Raw genomic sequence first — 22,457 nt, 5'->3', positions numbered from 1 at the left:
ATTATATGTACTACTAATGTCGAGATTGTGAGGAAAAAAATCGGCTTTGACCCTTCTGATAGCTTTATTCTGCGGCAAACAATTTCATTAAATATTTATTTTAATTATTTTAATATAATTTTACCTGCTTCAAAAAATTGGTTTGCCTATTTTCTTTTTTCACTTCTATTTAACTTTTTAATAACACGTCCTTATTCACTCGCTTTTGATTTGGAAATGAAATTTGGCTTTGGCAAGCGGAAATGAATTTGACACTACGCTTGAAATCACCCGCCTTTCTTGCAACCGTTCAGCTCGTTGACAGTTGATTCGCCCCTTCAGTAATTCCGGTAGATAGGGTTGCCAGCTCGGCGAATTCTGCGTTGACAGTCTCCCCCAGGTGTAGTCCGGAGTCCGCAGGAACTCCACATCTATTTACCACGTCGAGCAACGCCAACCGAGTCACCGGTCGCACTGAAGATTTTCCTCCGATTTGCACCACTGCTCTACGGCACCGGCCATCCGGATTAGGAATCATACGGATGATTCGTCCTCTCTCCCATCCACTTCGCTTTGTAGGTTCCGCTACCACTACCACGTCACCCGGTTCCAACGCTCGGACTTCGTCGAACCATTTGGCTTGTCGGCGAATCACGGGCAGGTACTCGACTAGCCAGCGCTGCCAAAATGTCTCCAACTGACGTTGTATTAGTTCCCAGGATTTTCCCAGAATTTGTCTGCGTACTAGGTCGTTCAACTGACCCAGAGCCACATCTTCGCCTCGTCGCTTTACCCCGTTTGAACTCAACAACAAAAAGTGGTTTGGTGTGAGTGCCTCTGCCATCTCAGACTCGAGTGGTAGATACGTCAGAGGCCTTGAGTTTACTATATTTTCAGCCTCCACGACCAGTGTCTGCAGCCCCTCGTCATCTAGCTTCCCTTCTATGTACGCTTCAGCCATAGCCGCCTTTACTGATTGCACCAAGCGTTCCCAAGCTCCTCCCATGTGTGGAGCTCCCGGTGGTATAAAGCTCCATTTCGTGTTGGCACTGGTGAATGTCGAGGACAGTCCCTGGTTTATCTGGTGCTGCAGTACTCGTTCGGCTTCTTTGAATTTCATTCCATTGTCGCTGAAGAATTCTACCGGCGATCCCCGTCGTCCCACGAATCGACGAACGCAGGAGATACATGACTCTGTTGATAGAGTGTAAGCGACTTCCAAGTGGACAGCACGCACTGTCAGACAGGTGAAGAGTGCTATCCATCGTTTAACTATAGACCTTCCCAGCTTCACCAGCAGCGGCCCGAAATAGTCCAGCCCCGTATAGGTGAATGGTCGTTCGTGATGGGCCAGACGCGCAACCGGAAGCGGCGCCATTGGTGGAATCATTGGTCGAGTCCGACGAATTTTGCAGAGCGCGCAATCGCGTTTTGCTTTCTTCACTACTAAACGAAGTCGTGGAATCGTGTAAAGCTGGCGTAACTCATTCACTACAGTTTCTGCGTTCCCGTGTCTGTAGCGGCGATGATATCTGTTTACCAGGAGTTCAGTGAGGTGATGCTTCCTCGGAAGGATCAGCGGATGTCGCACTTCATGTGGTACACTTTCAGCTGCCTCAATTCTGCCACGCTCGCGTAGCAGGCCACGATCGTCCAGGAACGGCATAAGGTTGTATATGGAACTGTTCTTCCCGATGACCTCCTGTCCCGATTTATTTAGGACTTTATTCGACAATGCAGCAACTTCATCTGTGTAAGCTTCACGTTGAGTTAATTTGATGATGATTTCTTCGGCAGCATGCAGTTCTGCCTGTTGTAGTGATCCGGAGTATTTCGGCTGCTTCTTGGATGCGTTGTTCAGGAATCGCAAGACATATGCTGTGGCATGTTGCAGTCTCTCCCAGGTAGAGAACCGGTGGAAATCTATGGTTGTCTCTATCGTACAGTGATGAAGAATCGACGCTCGCATTTCTTCTGCAGTAGCCACCACTGGCTCTTTAACACGGGGCCACTCTTCTTCCGCTAGCCACAGAAAATTGGGTCCTCGGAACCATTTGCTGTCTTGATTGAAGTACGGACCACTTCCCCATTTCGTCGCTTCGTCCGTAGGATTGGATTTCGATGGTACCCACTTCCATTGAGTCGCTGTTGTCTGTTCCAGAATTTCGCCTACTCGGAAGGAAACGAATTGTCGATAATTCCGAGGATCTGATTTGATCCAGGCCAGTGCGGTTCTGGAGTCTGTCCAATACGTGACCTTGGTTACGGGAACGTCGAGATGGCCTACAACAAATTTCGCCCATCGTGTGCCTAGAACACATGCCTGTAATTCCAGTCTGGGAATAGACCAGGGTTTCAGAGGCGCTACCTTCGATTTGGCGGCGATCAGACAGCACTGCTGATTCTCCCCTTCGTTGAACGTGCGCAAATAAACCGCACAGGAATAGGCCGCTTCGCTAGCGTCCACAAACACGTGTATTTCGGAATTCTCATATGTCATCCGAGTAGCACCACTGAAGTAGCATCTTGGGATGCGGATATCGGAAATATACTCGATCATTTGTATCCACCTCTGCCATTTTACGTAAACTGCGTCGCTGACCTTCTCATCCCAGTCCGTACCTTCTCGCCACAGGTCCTGGATCAGAACTTTGCCGTGAATGATAAACGGCGAAAGTAGTCCCAAAGGATCGAATAAGGTCATTACGCATCGTAACACCTGCCTTTTCGTTGGACGTGTATCTGTACGGATCAGTATTTGCATCTCGTCGTTCATTTGAGTGGAGAAACTCAATTCGTCGGTTGTAGGACTCCAAAGCATACCGAGGACCCTTTCCGTATTTCCTCCTTCCACCAGATTCAGCTGCTTGACTGCTTCTTGCTGGATTTCGCCTAATTTCTGTAGAAGTATGCTGCTGTTCGATCTCCAGTTGTGTAGGTTGAAGCCTGCTTTACCGTGAATGTATCGCACGTCGCTTGCTACTTTCGCTGCCTTCTCCACTGAGCTGAAACTCGCCAGATAATCATCCACATAGTGGTCGTGAACTATCGCCTTCGCTGCTTCTGGATGTAATTCCGCATATTGCTCTGCGTTACGGTTTTTAATACACTGCGCCGAAGCAGGCGAGCAGGTGCTTCCAAATGTCGCGACGTCCATCATGTATACGGTGGGTTTCTCCGATGGATTGTTACGCCATAAAAATAGTTGAGAGATTTTATCTTCATCGCGGATTCTAAGCTGGTGAAACATTTCCTTAACGTCTGAGCTGACCGCTATGCAATACAAACGGAAACGGAAGAGAACTCCAGGTAACGAGGAGAGTTGATCCGGACCTTTGAGTAGCGCGCCGTTCAGAGACACACCGTTTACATTCGCAGCCGCGTCCCAGACCATACGAATTTTCCCCGGTTTCTTGGGGTTAACCACCGCTCCTACCGGGAGATACCATATCCTCCTTGGATTGGCGGCTTCAAGTTCCTCAGGCATGGCCTTGTGCGCATATCCCTTTGCTTCATATTCGCGCATTTGCCGGTGAAGGTTCTCCTTCAACACCGGATTGCGATCCATCCGACGCTCGAGGCACTCCAAACGTCGAAGAGCCATGGTAGCTATCTGGAAATTCCACATGATCTTCTTTCCAGACCAATCCCGTTTCGAAGCGGTTACCACATCGTTTTGTCGTTGTTTCAATGATGGTTAATGCCCGCTGATCTTCCTTTGAAAGTGACGTCTCAGGCGGAATAACTCCTGCACTTTCAATCTCGAAAAATTCTTTTACAGTTGCCTGAAGATCCTCATCGCAGGAACATTTGCAAACTTGGAAACTGTATGATTCGCGCTTGCTGTTTCCCCGCGGCCCGTAGACGCACCAGCCTAGTCTGGTTTTAACTGCTACTGGGGCCGCACCATCACCTTCTCGTATCTTCAGAGGAAGAGCCAGCCTCAGGTTGTCGATACCGATTAGAATCTTTGGTTTCACGTTCTGATAGCTGCTAACTGGAATACCCTTCAGATGTGGGTACAACCGCACTGCTTCTTTCATCTGGAAACTCTGACGAGGAAGACCAAGGTTACTGACGGTCCTTACGTTCACAAGCTTGTGTAGTTTGGTTTGCCCGATTCCAGCGATCTCGATGGTAATTTGTCTAGAATCATTTTCTATTCGAGAAGTGTCGCTAGTCCATCGGAGACAAAGTGGATGTGGAGTGCCATTTACTCCTAACGCCGTAGCCAGGTCATTCTCCACCAACGTTAGGTCAGAACCCTCGTCCAAGAATGCGAACGTGTTGAGTGACCCATCTTTCCCATACACCGTTACAGGAATGATCCGGAACAGTGTAGAAGCATTCGAGTGGTGGTGTGTATGATTTTCGGCCACCTGAACCTTCGGTGCTATCAACTTCGGAGGTCCGCTAGGCGAATGTAGGAGCGGATGATGGCGAAACTGACAGCCTTCGATGTCGCAGGTCTTCCGTCCCCGACACGCACGTCGGCCATGGTTGAACAGGCAGTTCTGGCACAGCTGCAATGCACGGACTCTTCTCCAACGATCGTCGACAGTCAGCTGCTTGAACGCGCCACATTCGCGCACCCGGTGTCCATCTTGGTTACAGTGCAAGCAGTCGGAACGTTTAGCTGACTCTTTTGGGTCCTTCGGAGAATCGCTGAAATTGGTTGGTTTGTCTGTTGCATGGGTGTTCAAATCAAATCCTTTGTTCTTCAGGCGGTCGCGAGCGCTGTTCTTCTTAACCTCGGGCTCGAAGCTAACCACACTGGTCGCGTCTTGTACCACTGACGCCATATGATCACCAAAAGTTTTCAAGTCTACGTGTTGGAATCCTCGTTTATATCCCGCCCACATCATTCGTTGATCAGCGGGAAGCTTTGCTACAAGCTCCTGCAGAAGCGATGGATTTGAAAGATGAGCGCGTTCATTCGCCGCTTCGATGTGGTCGCATAAAGCCTGCACGGCCATCCCGAAGTCGATCAACCCTTCCAATATGTCTGACCTTGGTGCTGGGATTTCTCTCACCTTACGCAACAATGCGTTGATGAGCAATTCTGGACGTCCAAACCGCATCCGGAGTGTCTCGATCACCTGGGGAACCGCTGCTGGCAACACCAACCGGCTGCGCACCGTTTCAAGCGCTGGTCCGGTCAAGCACCGTTGCAGACGAAGCATGTTTTCACCATCCGAAAAACCACAGGCTTCCGTTGTATAACGATAGTTGGAAATAAAAATCGGCCAGTCGGCGGGATCACCGGAGAATCGAGGAAGTTCCTTTGCCAGGGACTGTCTTGCTGCTTGCTGTTGCTGTGAGGGAGCACTAACTGATCTTGAGGGAGGCATCACTTGATTTAATTGCAAATTTTCTGACTGACGAGGGCACTGAGCCAAGTCAACCGTACGCGGGGGAATTTCACGCGTTTGTTCTCCGGTCGCGGTGTTCGGGTTGATATACTTTTCGAGTAATCATTATTGATTCATTTGGACGCGCGAGTGATTCTCGCGACTGATTAAAAGATATTGTTGGAGGCATATACAATTCTCCCGGGCGCGCGTCAATTCGCGACTGCTCACGGGTATCTTTATTTATAATGGTCGTGGAGCTATTATGTGATGGAAATTTACTCAAATGGCTTAAGGCTTGACGCTTACCTGGGGGTTCCATATGTTCGGGGCGCATTTCGATCGGTGCGGCTCTCCGACTTACCACGGGCGGATTATTCTGGCTTACCACATCCCTCAATGGCCAAAGAGGGTCAGTACTTTCCTCCAGTCCAGTTGCTGAATGTCCTCTTGGCTGATCACCTTCCAGCACAGGTGGTAACTTACGACTCGCCTTCGGGATCGCACCGGTCTGCTTTTCCAAAAGCGGCTTGCTCGCCGCCAGCGTTGACAGTTGACCCGCTGCCGGTTGGTTTGTGTTCCACGATCGGTTTCTGCTTCCATCGTTTCCGGATTGGAATCCCTCCAGAAGTTCTCGGCACCTCTCTAATTGTACACGTAGTGCGTCCAGTTCTTCCGGGGTCGGATTTGCTCGCCTTTCACACCGTTCGACGCGATTCCGTAGTTCCGATAAAGCAGCATGTGGGTCCTGTACCTCGGACGATGATATGGGAGCATCGGGGTTAGGTGTAGTTGGAGGTCGTTTACGCTCACCCGAAAACGTTTCGGAATTCACTTCCCGTGAAGAAACGCAATTATCGCAGCCTCCTGAGGCCTCTCCGCTGACTGCCTCTCCACCTAGCACGTTGTCAATGAGCTGCTGCTGCTCCTCAAGATGGCGACGCTGCAGCGCTAAGTCCGCACGAGCTCGCTCCGCTTGTTGCTTCTCCACCAACTGGCCCAAACTCACCGAAAATGCCGATGTTGCACTGCAGCGACTGGATTCGCTTCGATTGGAGGCAACATCATCTTGCTGCTGATGTCCAGCACAAAGGGCACACACCCACGAACGATCCGCAACGCTGTCGTCCACTCCCGCACACGTGTAATGCTGCCAACCATCACAATTGTCACACTGGACCATCTTTTCCGCGCTGTCCGGCCGTCGGCATTCGGTACAGCTCGATTGCTGATTCCCGGATTCCGTGGTGGGCTCCACAATGCTCACACCATCCATCACGACCGAATGTTGAGAGTTCTCATCCATAACCACAATTTTTTGAAGATTGTCGAGATTGTGAGGAAAAAAGTCGGCTTTGACCCTTCTGATAGCTTTATTCTGCGGCGAACAATTTCATTAAATATTTATTTTAATTATTTTAATATAATTTTACCTGCTTCAAAAAATTGGTTTGCCTATTTTCTTTTTTCACTTCTATTTAACTTTTTAATAACACGTCCTTATTCACTCGCTTTTGATTTGGAAATGAAATTTGGCTTTGGCAAGCGGAAATGAATTTGACACTACGCTTGAAATCACCCGCCTTTCTTGCAACCGTTCAGCTCGTTGACAGTCGATTCGCCCCTTCAGTAATTCCGGTGGATAGGGTTGCCAGCTCCGCGAATTTTGCGTTGACAACTAATGTACTTCCGAGAACGCAATCCTGCGTCAAAAAGTCTTGATGTTTCTTTTAAATATTTTCAATTCTCAAATAAATTAGTTTTAAAGAAAAAGAATGTTTCACGACATCATTATCGCGCTTTTGAAATTTACATTTTCTGTGCTTTAGTAAGAAAAAGATGAACAGTGTTATTTATTTATTGTAACGCTAATCGATGATGCAGACGTTTGCATCAGAATTGAACAAATTCAAAGAGTTTATGAAAAAATGAGATGTGAAAAATATTACTAACATCAAACCAATAAAATCGATAAAACGTTATTTAAAAAAAACATCTGTAAATTCCGTATCAAATCCTAAAAATTCCATAATCTGTATCTACAGATTATTAGTCTCAAAAATTCTAAAAAAATTGTAGAAATACGGATTATTCTGTAGATATGGTAATCCTGATCGAAATATGCGTCAAAAATTCTGGATAGTCATTCAGAACCATTGGCATCACTGGTTTGAGTTCAGAGTTCATGATGAATTGAATTAAAGTTACACCGAACTCCAATATAAAGCTTAGGTTAGCAGAGCTTCCAGGATAAAGTTCACTTTTTGCTGCCATCTATAGGTAAACATTCTTTACACAAAACAGTTGGTGTTGATACTGGCTACTGGAATTAAGCTCTCGATTAAACTTTGAAGCACGGACTCAAACCTTCTGTCCTCATTGAAGGGATGCTCAAATTGGCATATTGTCAATACGTTTGTGGTGAATTGCTTACAATGTGACGCGTTGTTTTCCATCTATCGAAGAATCAGGCAATCGAGTGCGACAGAAAACGATAGAAGCACAAATCTGTTCTGCGACAATGTTGAATTTGCCAGCATCATCCCATGCGACATTGCATAATTCGTAGCGTTGCGTAGCGTTCCCATCACCATAAAAGAGATAATATAGGGAAGCTGGTGATAAAACGTAGAACGACTTAACATCTGAAAGCTTATTTTTGCCAAAATCTCTAGATGACGAATACGACACGGCACCTGGAGTTCCTAGAAGATTCTTGAAAACTTGTAATTTCATAATGGTTTAGGAGAGGGACCTCAAAACTTGAACTGACAATTCCACAAGATGAAAGTATGTTCATCATAAAATAGAATATTGTTGTGGCTCGTGGGATTTTCAAGAAATTCAGATATCAAATTGGAAACCTTGTTTCGTCAATATTAACACATTGTATGATCTTAAACCAGTCTGTTGTTAGGTGGCGCTTCAGTTTCACGCTTTCATTATTCTCTATAATTAACTTCTTTATCCGTAAGTAACTGAATAGATATTCGCTTTCACAAATCGAATGTAGATCGAACGAATGTAATTTCACTTCCGTTACCACTCAACCCTGCTTCCTTGAATAATTAATTATAACCACGACGCGAACTAAGTCGGAAGAAAGAGATACTGGTGGGAAGTTTCAAGTTTTGGAAGTTTAGTTGGGATGTTCATTCAACATTGTTTCGAATAAATACCAATCTTTCGGTACCATATCTCGACTTTTGTTTCAGGGAAAAAACACTGTTTCGGATATAAAACCACTCAATTTTCATTGAATGGATAACAATCTCATATGTCGAACACATTTCATTACGATTTACATATTTCGACTGATGTCAATCATCGCACAAAGAAAAGCGCGTTCGGCTGTCACATAGAGCTTAATGAGGCTGCTCATTATTTGGCTCCCATGGTATACCCGCCAGCCAATCGAACCGATACTAAGGAAACCAGCCACATTGTGCGCAAGGGATCGTTACTCTTAATTAGCTTTGATCAAATAAAACTCTTCTCATTAAAACAAGCACTCTTCTGGCTCTTCCCTCCGGTGCCGACGCGGTAGATTGATAAACTAGACAAAGAAAATCTCGGCTCTAAGCGCTGGAAGAGTCGACGTGACGCATGTCGATGTGCTCCTTTAAATTTCGCTGGCCAATCTAATGTGGTTCAAGTGGAGGGAAAATTGCATAAAGGACTTCAAATGTACGGTGGAAAATAGAGATCACAATCAGCAATGCTAATATTTTAATCGACCAGTGCTTGAGTAGGTAAAGCAGTGGTTGATTGAAGAGAGCGGCACGTGGATCGACAAAGGTAGCGGTTGCCGTTAAATGTTTAGGTATCTGTAGGATTGAATTTATTCAGCGATGACTGGTCGTTATGGTGTTATCTATTCAAGTAGATGCAGTAGAATGATGGGGATGCGGTGATAAGGCGGTCACCGTAAGGAATACGCCCAATTGGTAGCTATAATTAGGTAAGTAGCAGTAGCTATAGTTCGATTTTCCTCACGAATGAGACCGCGGGTACCGCTTAAAAAAACCGCGGTAATTGGAGAATCCGCGTAAAAAAACCTCGTAAAAAAACGCGCAAAAAAACCGCGTACTGGGTGTACTCGTTTTTCGAGCGTTTTTCGATCAAATTGTTGTTCAAGATAGCAAACGTTTATTACTATAAAATTGAAAATAGTTCATTTTTATTTTAAAAAGAAAAGTTGTTAAATCGAACATTTTTAATTTAACCCCCCCATTAGTCACCTACACTCTGTCCACTCTGTCAATCTTGCTGCTTTGTGTCATTGTGAACAAACAATGCTTAAATTTATATTCTAGTGCATTTATAGTCGATTTCGGTTTCCCAGGGGTTGACAGAAACGAAATTGATTTTGGGGGTCGACGTGGTCTGAATATCGACCCCTACAACATTACACAAGTTCTTATTTGAAATTTTCAAGATGCTCCATAAGTTGTGTTACGTGAACAACTCTGTTATGAGAATGACCAGGGTTGCCACATTTGATCCTGTAAAATTTTCTTAATAAATCTGTATCAAAAAACTAACTGAAAATATGGAAATGGTTTATTTCCATTTTGAATTTATTGTTCTTATTTATGGTTAGCTTAAGTCGTATCAATGAAACAAAAAAAAAATCATAAAGAAGGTTTTCTCATAATAAATTGTATGATGTTTATACATGGTTTTGTTGAAATTTGCTTTTCTTAAATTTTCCCTCAATTTCATCATTGACGCTCCTCCTTGAGCCGATACATCATTCTTTGCTTTCAAAATAGAATCCATCATTGTGAAAACTAACTGATTTCAGAACATTGTTTTGTTGGCATTGTGAATCGAGAATATTCACTCAACACACGCTGATGAATGTGGAATTATCAAAAAGTGTCCCAAAAACATCCTTAGCAGGAATGGAGAAGTGAGGTGACATATCATATGGTTCAGCATTTTTATAAATCAAGGTACATAGTATAAGGTACAAAATAAAATTTTAATTTTTTGTATCAAAAAATACGTATTTTAAAAAAAATTCAATTTTGTCATATAAAATAAAAGTCATGTAGAAAATTTAAAAAATGAGCCCAAGATGGTAAAACTATTTTTGACGAACTTTGTGGAACATCGAATTTTTAGGAAATTTCGAAACTTCGAGTTTTTGTATGTTGGCAGTCATTTTTAATCACAAAATGTGAATCCTGATGTTATTTAAACCAAAAAAGGTTATTATCAAACTCCTTCTAAATGCAACCATTCTCGAGATATTTAAAAAAATATTTGTAATTTATTGTCTTATAATAGTAAATAGGCCCTTTAAATATGTTTGTCGTGTTATACCATCATGTTCATGAGATTTTATGAATTCGCTTATAATTTCCAACAACTTTTCCAAATACATCGTTATGGTAAAGACATATATTTAAATGTTACGTTTCGAAACATGCGAAGACATGTGGGTTAATACAAAACGTAGCGAAACTAAAAAATCTTTTTTTATCTTAATACAAATTTCAATCAATCAAAAAAAATTGTTGGAAATTATAAGAAAATTCATAAAATTTCATGAACTTGACGGTATAACACGACAAACATATTAAAAGATTTACTATAAAAGAGATTATAAATTAGGAATATTTTTTTAAATATGTCGAGAATGGTTGCATTTAGAAGGAGATTGATCATAACCTTTTTTGTTTTAAATCACATCAGAATTCATAAGTTGTGGCTAAGAATGATTGCTAACATACAAAAATTCGAAGTTTCGAAAATTCCTTAAAATTCGATGTTCCACAAATTTCGTCAAAAATAGTTTTACCATCTTGGGCCCTTTTTCTAAATTTTCTACATGACTTCTATTTTATATGAAAAAATTGAAAAAAATATAAAAAAACACATATTTTTTTATATCGCAAATTAAAATTTTATTTTGTAAATAAAGAAAAGAGTACTAATTTCTTTTCTCAGTGTACATTTTTTTCATATTCAACCATCAATACTCTATAACTCTTTCTAAGACACTATTTCGGTACGACTCATAGTTTTTGAGATATAAATTATCAAAAATTTCTCTTACTCAAATCGATACGTCTTTTTCAAAAGTTGCGCTTGAGTCAAAAAATTCCCAATTGCTGTGGAAAACTCATATTTCTTCTAACCCAAACGGAATACACACTTTCATTCGAATCAAAAATACTCATGTTTTGTCATTTTTTTATTTCATTTGGAATTACTCCATAGCTAAATGAAGTGAACTAGAATAAAGTGGTTAAAAAAAGGATTTACAAAATGCTTGGTATGTGCATGGCGTAACAAAAAAAATGTTTTTTATTATTTCAGGAAACTTGAGATAGGTCGCGAAGAGGGAAAAATGTTATTCAATTTATTATAGACCAACAGATTTTCTCTCCAGCTGGACAAGTCTACATTACCCAGCAATGAATCTCTGTTGTTAGGGTATGTTCGATAGGTTAAAGATTACAATATGTGCCAAGAAATGTTTTTGCTACATATATGAAGACTGATACCAAAGGAGAATCGATCGGTTTTATCTACCGAAAAAGTTATTCCATGGAAGAACATTCAGACTGATGGTGCACCATCAATGGTTGGTCGTCATCGTGGTTTTACAGCTAACTCAAAGTTACAACTGCGTAAGGTACTGGCCATTCACTGCGTGATTCACAGACAGCATTTTGTAGCAAAAATCTGAGCCCTTGTTCGCATCAGTCTTTACTATATGTTATGAGCAGTGTTACCACATTTTTATCTGTACCAGAAGGGGAAAAAATCTTTCTCATTTGTATTTTTTCTTCAAAAAATCTGTACCAACGAAAATATTCATTTTAGAGAAAAACCTTTCTGTACCTTTCTATATAAATATGTACGTGTGGCAACACTGGTTATGAGTGCTATCAAAAACCTTCGAAGCAATTCTTTGAACACTCGATTATTCGCTCAGCTATATGAGAAAAACGAAAAAATCTTTACTCGTTCACTTCTACACGCTGGAGCCTCCAGTATAGCAAAATTTGCAGCTTTTTTGAATTTGTGTTTCAGCTGCAGGGTGACGATTTCAACTTGATTGAAACAATATCAATAATATCGCCCTTTCTGACAAAACTTTCAAAACAAAGTTTAAGCAGAAGAGAATATTCACAGTTTCCGCATTTGTCAAAATTATCACAAAAGCTTCAAGACCGTGTTATATTATCATATGTCACTCACTAGGATGCATTACACAAGCATTTTACTAAAATGTTTTTAGATCTTCAAAATTTTCAAATTCTTCAATGGATAATAAATCAGTACTATATCACATCCATGGAATGAGCCAAGGTGATAATGCAAGAAAAGTTTATTATCATCAGCACAGATGATCCAGGAGTACAACCAAGGTTGTCATATGTTCTAGTTATAACGAAACATTGAAAAATAGTATCCTGTTGAATATGATGAGGAAATATTTTTTTTTCTGTATTATAATGACTTTCAAAACTTTTGGTTGGTTTGACACATCAGTTCCATTTTTTGGAAGAATGTGGGGAGTGTGAATTGAACTCGTGACCTTTTGCGTGAAAGGTGCGCATATTACCACTACGCCAGATCGCCTCCGTGGAAAAATAATGTCAAGTTTATTCATTTAACCAACTGCAATGTTTTCAAATTGATAATTATTCAGTAAGAAAAAAAAACTAAAGATAGGATTCTCAAAGAAATTTGACTATGGGGGTCTAAGGTATGACTTAATTCTGAAAAAGGGGTCTCTTGCCCATTAGAGTTTGAGAACCCCTGTTCTAGTGTGTAGGTATTGGTGACTAACATACACTGCATGATTTTCATATGTGTGTGTGCAAGCGCTGAGCGTAAACAAATGTTTTTGTATTTTTTAACTATCAAGTTTCTATAAGATCAGTTACATTTTCCGTTGTTTTAGTTGTTTTGATCAATTAAATCTGGAAAATGCCGAAGGGAAAAGTCCTCACGGAGAGAGAAGAGAGACAGATCGATGCATTTCACCAAGAAAATGTTGGTATCAGAGTAATTTTTCGTCGGGTTGGACGATCCCATCAAGTAGTGCTCAATTATTTGGCGAATTCTCAAGTATACGGTAAGAAGGAGAGAGCTCCACGTATATCGAAGCTCTCTGACCGGGATAAGCGGGAAATAGCTAGAACAGGTTCGAATACCTCAAAATCGCATGTGCAAATAAAGCAATATTTCAACTACCTAACTGCTCGGGTGACAATTCATGAAATTTCGGTAAAAAATCCTCACATAAAGAGGGCTTAAAAGGTTAAAACTCCTCATCTTACACCATCTCACCTCGGAAGACGTCTGAGTTTTGCCAAAGCTCACATGAACCGACAGTGGGACATGGTACGTTGTGACAAAGAATGTTTCCAAAAGAATACATTTTGCTATATATCATAACGAAGAGTTCTTCAATGTACGAAAACAAGTTCAATTTGGATGGTGTGATTTACGGAAGGAGGAACAGTATTTTTCAACTAGGAATTTTGGTGGAGGCTCGTGCATGGTTTGGACGGGATTCTGCGCAACCGGAAATCTCAAAATAGCTTTCACATCATTCAAACATTACACACATGTTCTGGAATCCTTTGAATTTGAGTGCAATAAATAAACAAACAACTCTTTTGAACGGAATTGACGTTAAACATACTTTATTCTACGCAGTCTACAATGTATGAATATATCTCGTTGAAATTCTAACTGTTTGTGTTGCAACGAAATAGAATCAGGGTGGTCTTATAGAAGTTGGACAGAGTGTAGTGTGAGTGAAATGGACAGTTGCACATATCATTCCAAAAGGAATATTTTTTTTATTCTTTATTAAAGAGACTTTTTCAGCCTCTGGGCTGGATCGTCTCTAAAAAAACCTAGAAAGTACCTTGATATGTATACAATTTTTTGAAGATTTCTATTGAATAAAAGAGAATAAAAACAAACAATTAAATATTCTCAGATATGTATCTAAGAATCTTTGTTGGATAGGTTTTATTCTCTTCTGTTCAAAAACTCAATTCTCAATTCTTTACAACGAAGGAATGTTCAGATGATAAAATTTTTCACAAAGAAATTATAACTAAAAAGCTATAATACATAATATAGGAAGTTGTTTTAATTTTTATTGAAAAAATAAACAAAAATTAAAGAGAATCTACATTGAATAAAATTAATTGAAAAATCAAAACGCATATTTCTCGAAAACTTAAAAAAAATGTTTTACACAAAATATTTTTTGTGGATCACACCATTGAGGGAGACGGCGGTTCCTTCGGCTGAAGGAGGCCTGGATGATAACTCAGGAATTTTGGAATAACTTGCACTGGAGAAATGAAAAAAATCATAGGAGGGTTGTGTCCGAGACACGACCGCATAGTTGACGTAGGATTCCGTTAGCCTATCTGTTGATTTTGAATATGTTTGAAAAATTACATCGTGAAACTCTTTCATGTATTTGTAATGTCGATTTCCCTCAGGCAGCTTAGTTTAGATGTCTCTGTTAGGGAACCGCCGCATGTGTTGTCAATTTCGACCAATTAGAAGTGGATGTTTCCGTTCGGATAGGGGTTGAGATTTTTCAATTGTTCGATAGTTAGTTTCATAACATATATTATTTTATTCAATATAAAAGATTGTTATGGAGTGCCGAAATCGATTGACAAAAAAATTTCATCAATCCATCATGAAATGACTGAGCAATAAACGTTTGAAATTGGACAATTTTCACGATGTACTCGATTTTCGATTTTCAATTTGTACCCCAATATGTTCCCGAAAGACGTAATCCTACGTCAAAACACACTTTGAAATAGGAGAAATGGGGCCATAGTGGTTACCCTAAGGAACAAACCCATTTCCAGCGTCCACACAGCGCTTCAATTTCCATTTCTCGAAGAATATCATTGTTCAACTCATAGTTGTTCAAGATAGCCAACGGCTTTTACTATAAAAAATTAAAACTGTACACTTTTCATCACTAGAAAAAAAGGTGAAAAATCTAACATTTTTATTGCTTGGAGGTAAAGTGGACACCTTGTGGGGGCAAAGTGGTCACTCGCACATATCAAGCTAAATGGGATAGATTTATGCGTTTTTCGTCCAAATTTGTTCAAATCATATTTAATATAGTAGGTACATGTATGAAATAAACTTGGCCTATTCACCTAGAGTCTCAATTTAAATTTTCTCATGCATACAAAAACGTAGTAAGAAACACATAACGTTTCGCATAATGAGGCTTGGTTTAGTTGGAGTGGCATAATTATCCAGGGTCAATGCCACAAAAAAATCCAATTCAAGAGCAGAATGTGATGCGTAATATCAGCTTTAGTATACAGAACATTGTAAGTCGTTATTTACCTATGACCACTTTGCCCCCAAACGTCAAAGTAATTTCTATGCGAATTAATCGCTGAGATTAAACAAAATATCTGTTTATGTCTCCTAGAATATGTGATCAGTCGTCTAAACTGATGATTTGTCCAATATATCAGATTGAATAAACTAAATTTCACGAGAAATTCCTTAGATACCATGCGCACAGAACTACGGCCTAATGGCTATCGAGGGAGCATTTTCTGTTTTTATTTATATTTTGACATGCGACAGCTCTACTGAAGTCAGGGTGACTCAAAAGTCATTAAATTCTTCAAACATAAGGTGACTATCAATACGGCACCTATAGTCAATAGTCATACTACCAAACAAGCAGGGTACCACTTTGCCCCCTATGACCAATTTTCCCCCACTACCTCTACTATCTAAACACTTTGGAATTTATTGCGATTGGTCACATCCAAAGGTTAGGCTTGGAATGTAAAATATGCATTGGTAGGGATCGATTGGTATGTTATTTGCTTGTATGCGTTCTGCTTCTGTTCGGCATTGGGATATACTGTTGTCGTAGTGTCGTACACATCACATACCATTTTGAATGGGAGGGAGTGATTTGGATAGAAATAAAATGAGTAAAAAAACTGTTTAAGTTAAACGGTTCCATTGTGATTAAACATAATAATGTACTAAAAGCTAGAAAATAATTAGTCAAGTAGTTTCCTTCTGTTATTCCATTATCCAGTCAGACTGGACAGCGGAAACAGTTGATATGATCATTGATGTGTTATTAATAGAACAGCAGCCCGATGTTTCTTGCAGAACAGAGCAGTTGTATGGATGAATCGAACTTATTTCGACCGTGGATTAATATCCATCGTTGATGATTATTGCGTGGACCAAGGCACCTAGAAGTATGTCCTAAGGTGAGGCCGTTTCGTCACTAAGTTGGTTAGGGGAGCGGTATATGAAAACAGTACGGAAGAAAGCAGTAGGGGAATTATTTGGTTGAAACGTGAAAGAGACAGACTGATCATGAGCGAGCTTGGCACACGCGTATTGTGTTTTGTTTACAAAACAAAAAAAAACACAGTAGACTTCCAAGATGGCTGAAGAGTGGTTTTAGCAGGTTGGGCCACCTTAGGATATAATTCTAGGCGCCTTGGCGTGGACGTAGTTATTCTGTAACAACACAAAGATGGTCAATGAGGGCCTTCAGTTTTGAACTCACGATCGATCGCTTACTAAGCGAACGCGCAACCAATGTGGCTACGGAGACCCCCTAATATGTGCTTTTTGTCTAGATTCAATTTTCCTTTCCGATTCCATTTAGTTTGAATAGTGTTGATACCGTACTTTGTGCAATACAGAAATCTTTTGCGGCCTCAGACCCCTTTCGCCCCATACTTTTCGACCTGCTCGATGATGCTCAAACGTTGCATGGTTAGTTAGTTAATTGTTCGCTTGAAAGGTTTTTCGTGGTTTTCCATACTTGAAAAGTATCCTTGATGACACGAACATTTCGTCTTCACTTTCAAGAGCAATTGAAATGATAGTTAATAACGCATAAAAACATGTACGCGGAAATCAATCGAGTTAGGGAGGTGGAAATCCATGGAAAAATGAATCAAAACCCATCGAGTAAGGGAAGCATCGAGTTATGGAAAGAAGAATGCTTGTAAAATCAAAAGTGCCATGGAATTTATCGAGTTACAGAAAATATTGAGTTACAGAACATCGAGTAAGGGAGAGTTGGCTGTATTTGTAATGCCGATATCACCAGACACCTTGATCTGTAGTTTCATAAAATATATTATTTTATTCATTTTCACTGTAATGAATTGTTATGGAGTGCCCAATAGATTGATGCAAAATTCTCGTAAATCTATCACAAAATTGCTGAGCTATAATTGTAAGTACAAGAGGAAGCTTTTATCTCCGATTCCGACCAATCGGAACGAGGCATTTCGGGTTGAATAACGGTTGAGATTTTTTGCTTGTTCGAAAATTAATTTCATGACCTATATAATTTTATTCAATGTAAAAAATTGTTATAACGTGCCGGAATCGATTGATGCAAGAATCTCATCAATCCACCATGAAATGAATGAGCAATAAACGATTGTTCAATGTCCAATTTCATTTTTCACGATGCGTTCGATCTTCGTTTTTCAATTTGTACCCCCAATATGTTCTCGAAAGACGAAATCCTACGTCAATAATCCAGAAATTGAGAAAAGTTTCTAAACAACCTCGGTGGGCTTTTTTATACCTATAACTGTATCTGATGAGCTTGATCTGCGCTATCTTTCTATGATATTTTTCTATATAAGGTCATATCAGTTCATGTAGGATTTGGACCACAATTAATGATCTAGGTCCACGGTACGGATGCAACGATCGCTATCGGCCATTGCATTTTTCAATGCAAGAATCTAACAAAAACGTGTGATTTTTAAGTAACATTCTCCCTTTTGATTGCTCGATTTCGCCAGAATACTTGTAGAACTTTGACAAAGCTTGATTAATTCGTTCGGCGAAATTTGCTGCATAATGATGATGATATTTCTTACAGTTACGCTGGTTACTAATATGCGATGCAACGTCCTTTGATGTTATCGAGTATATTCTCGGTAGACTATCTGTTTAGGTTCTTATGAAATCTTGCTCATTTTATTAAAATATCAACAAGAAGTTTATTTTGATTGAGAAGATCGTTCGTTTTCATAATACCGTCCTTAAATATATATTTGAAATGTAAGAGTTCAGCATTACATTCCATCACACAGTCTCGTTTAGCAGTCGCCATGCAGCGTACGACAGCTAATTATATTGAAAATACCCAGAAGCATTTAACTAAAAACGTTTTCACCCCGCATGGCGGTTGCTGCTATGTGCGATAGAGCATCACTGGCTTGGAGATTGTTTTGCAACTTTCACAGCCCGGAATCACAGCCACAATTCCACAATAATTCCGAAGCACTCGAGGGACTTGAACTGTACATCATAGTCATTCGCGATTGCGACCCGGGAAACATTTCACATGAATCAACAACAGAGCTCATGGCGTGGGCGGTGGTGATGATGATGATGTAATTAAACGCTAGAAGCATCATAGCCTTGCAGGACCGTTGTCTCGGCAACGATGATGAAACGATGGACAGCGTTAATCAACCGGCAAACAGTTTTGATGCAGGGAGCCTTATTGAAATTAATGAATAACGTGCAATGCAAATATGATTTCGCTTGAATGATAGATATCTTCGAGATTTTTTCATAATTTAATCATAATCCCCAGAAAAGCAAATACAGGGTTATCTGTTTCGTTGGTTGGGAGATATAGCTATCTATTCTATAGCCACGCGTATTCTAGAGCTTGCCACTCAGAATGCATTGCAAGGCGTGTCATTTGGCATAGAAATCTCAACTAAGTACTAATAAAAATGACGCAAGTAATATTACGTTGAGACGGCGAAGTTCCTCTAGGAACGTTAGTGCCATTAAAGAAGAAGAAGCCATCTATTCGGATATTCTCTAAAATGTCAATTTCGGGTTTTATTTTAGTTTCTGGTTTTTCCCCTCCATAATACAGTAGAACCTGTTTTGTGTGATTATTTTATTTATGCGATTATGTTTGATAATGAAATTGCACCGCAATAGGTTAGGCTAGGCAGAAATAAGTTTGACTGTTTAATCATTCGGCAACCGAAAAGCGTGTAATTATCTACAACAGTGGTGATTACGTTTATTGATAATTTAAAATAAATTGGAAGAAAATATTGCTATTGAGACAATGTTTCTACCATAACAGCAGAGAATCATATATAAGGTGGTAGGTTCGTACAGTAAGTTATAGTTAATGCGACATTTTGCTAATTGGACAGACCTGTAATGCGACACGTTGAATTGGACATTTTTACCGAGACCAAGGTGACAATGGATCAGAGTACGCACGAAAACTTGATTGTGCGATAACTGACTGACAAACAATTTTGTTCGATAGAAGCTGAAGAATTCGAACGAAGCAAGTGCGAAGCAATGTAACCACACCAACACAATTATATGTAGTTGTTTACTTCTCACGATTGTATGCGTATCGTGCAGCCTTATTTTCGAAAGAAGTTGCAGGCAATATCATCATCGCCTAATTGGATATTTTTGTAAACATCGAGTTCGGGGCCCAAATTGTGGCCCCACATTGAAGGTCGCCACCAGACGTATACACTGTCCCACTATCATCGCCAATGTCCAATTACAGGTCAAAATCGCCTCCAATGCGCACTGGGATGTGCCTCGGCATGTCACATTAAATGTAAATCTTATACATAAAAATGTCGTGTCCCGATGTTCGTGGTCGAACTCCTCCGAAACGGCTAGAACGATTTTCAAGAAATTATGTACAAAAAACTTGGTAGGCATGAGAATAGGACGTAAACTATATATGATACCGATAGGGTACCAATTACCATATGTTCAATACCGATCAGGGTGGCCCTATGCAAAAAAAAATCTAAATAATTTTGATTTTTATTTTTTTCTCAAATTTGAAATAAAAATACATATAACCTCAAAGGTTCACCCCCATCTCCTATTTTTAATCGCGATTTTAGTATTTTGGTATAAATAATATTCAAATAAAAAAATTGTATTCAAAAATTCGATCCTAGTTTGTTTTTCAAAGAGAGCGAATTTATTTACGTTGTTAAATGACAGATGGCACTAAGTTCACTTCATTGAACACATTCATCCTCACATGCGCCAATAACCTTAATTCGGATAACGCCATGCGTATTGCCAGCGAGCTGGAAGACTTTTTGAATAAACATAATGAATTATTGAAATTCTTCATACCATACATGCTCAGTTTGCAAGGTGACGGTCCCGTTATTTTCATCAATTCTAATATAACAACGACTGGAGAACACATGTATACATTCAATGCGTATGTCGTTGGATGCATTGCTGGAGTTATGGTAGGCGACTGCACAGTGACGCGAGAATTTGTGATTCGAAGAAGAAACAACAATCTGGAGTTCATCGTTGACATCCACCGTTCAAACGACACTCTCCATCTACTTCTTCAATGGTACTAATGTTTCTAATGTTCCTAACGTTCACCATCTCAACGTAGAATGAATTGCGAACGATATAGAGGTAGAGAGCGAACGACTGCGATTCTAAACAACCAGAAGCGGTGTGAGGAGAAATACACTCACATGCCAGACGCTATCATGAGCAACGCCGACGCAGCCTTCGATATTGCCAGGTCCAAACACATGCATTGTCATGATATTACAAAACGTGTGTGCAAACAAAAAAAAAATAATAATAAAATTTACGTTACAACGTTACATGTATTTGGTTCCACACCTTGCTGAATTTATTCGGCTGGATGGCAAAATTACAAAAAATTAAGATTACCTCATATGCACATTTTTAATTTGGATAATCAACAAAAAAAGCCCTGAGGATCGATTGTGTTATTTACTCAAAAATTCCACTCATTGAGCTTCGTGTTCCATTTCTGTGAAGCGTAAATTGTTATTTTTTTGAGTGAAATAAACACGCTTTCAAAACAAAAACAAAAAAATTAAATATGGCTCTATTGTGTGTTCTGTGTAGCAGAGTATTACATTCTATACAGGTATCTTGAACGAGAATAGTCTCTGATAATTATTTTATATTCTGAATGATATTTTGGTTGAAATGCAAGAACATCAATAGATGAATAGTTGAGTTAGGGTCAGGACTATGTCCACTAAGTATTGAAACAACATCGAATAAAAATTTTCATTCAAATTTCAACAACTTAAAATTGCCTTCAGGTCAGGTCAGGTGATTGTTCGATATTGTTCAGGTGATTGATATTGTTATTGGTTCATGACCGTGCGGTAATCTAAAACTTTTATAGCCTTGCATGGCAGATGGAAAATGTATAATGCATTTTCTTAAAGATTTCACCAACGACACGACCGCAACCTTAGGATGTCCAATGTATCAACGACTAAAAACTGATAAAGACAGACAATCATTCATGGAAATCAACACACAGACATTGACATGGAAAATCGTTCGGCAGTGCCATATTCGCCTCAGCTGAGCAAAACATTCAATGCTCATATGAATGTTGAGTTTTGTGGTTAGATGAAGAGCAACAAATACATTTGCTACAACGAAATTTGTTTTGATATTCTTCATTTAATTTGTCTACTTTATGACAAAAATATATTCCGTTTTTCACTTCAGATTCGTTAATAAAATACATCAGGAATGGAATACAAAGAATGGTTTGCGTTTTTTTTTTCAATCGTCATCGACTTGGCGCTCTATTCCTCGGTGTGTCAAACACAAGAGTAACGAACGTATATTTCACGTATATGTAGATCGTTAAAACGTTTAAACACACTTACAATACATTAGTTATTTTTTATTTAACAACCATATTCACTAGAAATAATTTTTATGGCAAAACATCGTCTGTCGGGTTAGCTAGTATATAATGTTACTTATGTTAGCTTCCTCATGATAAACACGCATCATCATGGTAAATACAATAAATTGAATTATTAGATATTTATACGAATTAATAATGTATGTACGCTTTAAATACAACATAAAAATATTATTTCTGAATAAATCTCATTTTTTTCAGTTTCGATCATACTCAGTGAAAAGCAATTTTATAGTGCCCTCTAGTCCAAAGCCAATAAAACAACAAAAAAACGACTACAATCAATCATTAAAATCAGTTTTTGCGGGTTTAATATTCAATAATAT

At 39.7% G+C, this 22,457-nt stretch overlaps 1 protein-coding gene across 1 annotated transcript; it reads right to left on the bottom strand.

The window, feature by feature from the left end:
• Nucleotides 1-289: 289 nt before the first annotated feature.
• On the bottom strand, nt 290-3,466 carry LOC129761387 (uncharacterized). Its single transcript, XM_055759108.1, has one exon. The coding sequence runs from the start codon at nt 3,464-3,466 to the stop codon at nt 290-292; it is 3,177 nt and encodes a 1,058-aa protein (XP_055615083.1).
• Between the last annotated feature and the right edge of the window lie 18,991 nt (nt 3,467-22,457).

Source organism: Toxorhynchites rutilus, chromosome 1 (genome assembly GCF_029784135.1).
Source record: "Toxorhynchites rutilus septentrionalis strain SRP chromosome 1, ASM2978413v1, whole genome shotgun sequence".
Classification (NCBI taxonomy): Eukaryota; Metazoa; Arthropoda; class Insecta; order Diptera; family Culicidae; genus Toxorhynchites; species Toxorhynchites rutilus.
The sequence above is the reverse complement of the archived record's forward strand: the minus strand, read 5'-3'. Positions and strand labels throughout refer to the sequence as shown.

What these genes read in the sequence shown, in the direction of transcription:
- LOC129761387 (XM_055759108.1), bottom strand. Translation starts at nt 3,466, where the DNA reads ATGCCTGAGGAACTTGAAGCCGCCAATCCAAGGAGGATATGGTATCTC.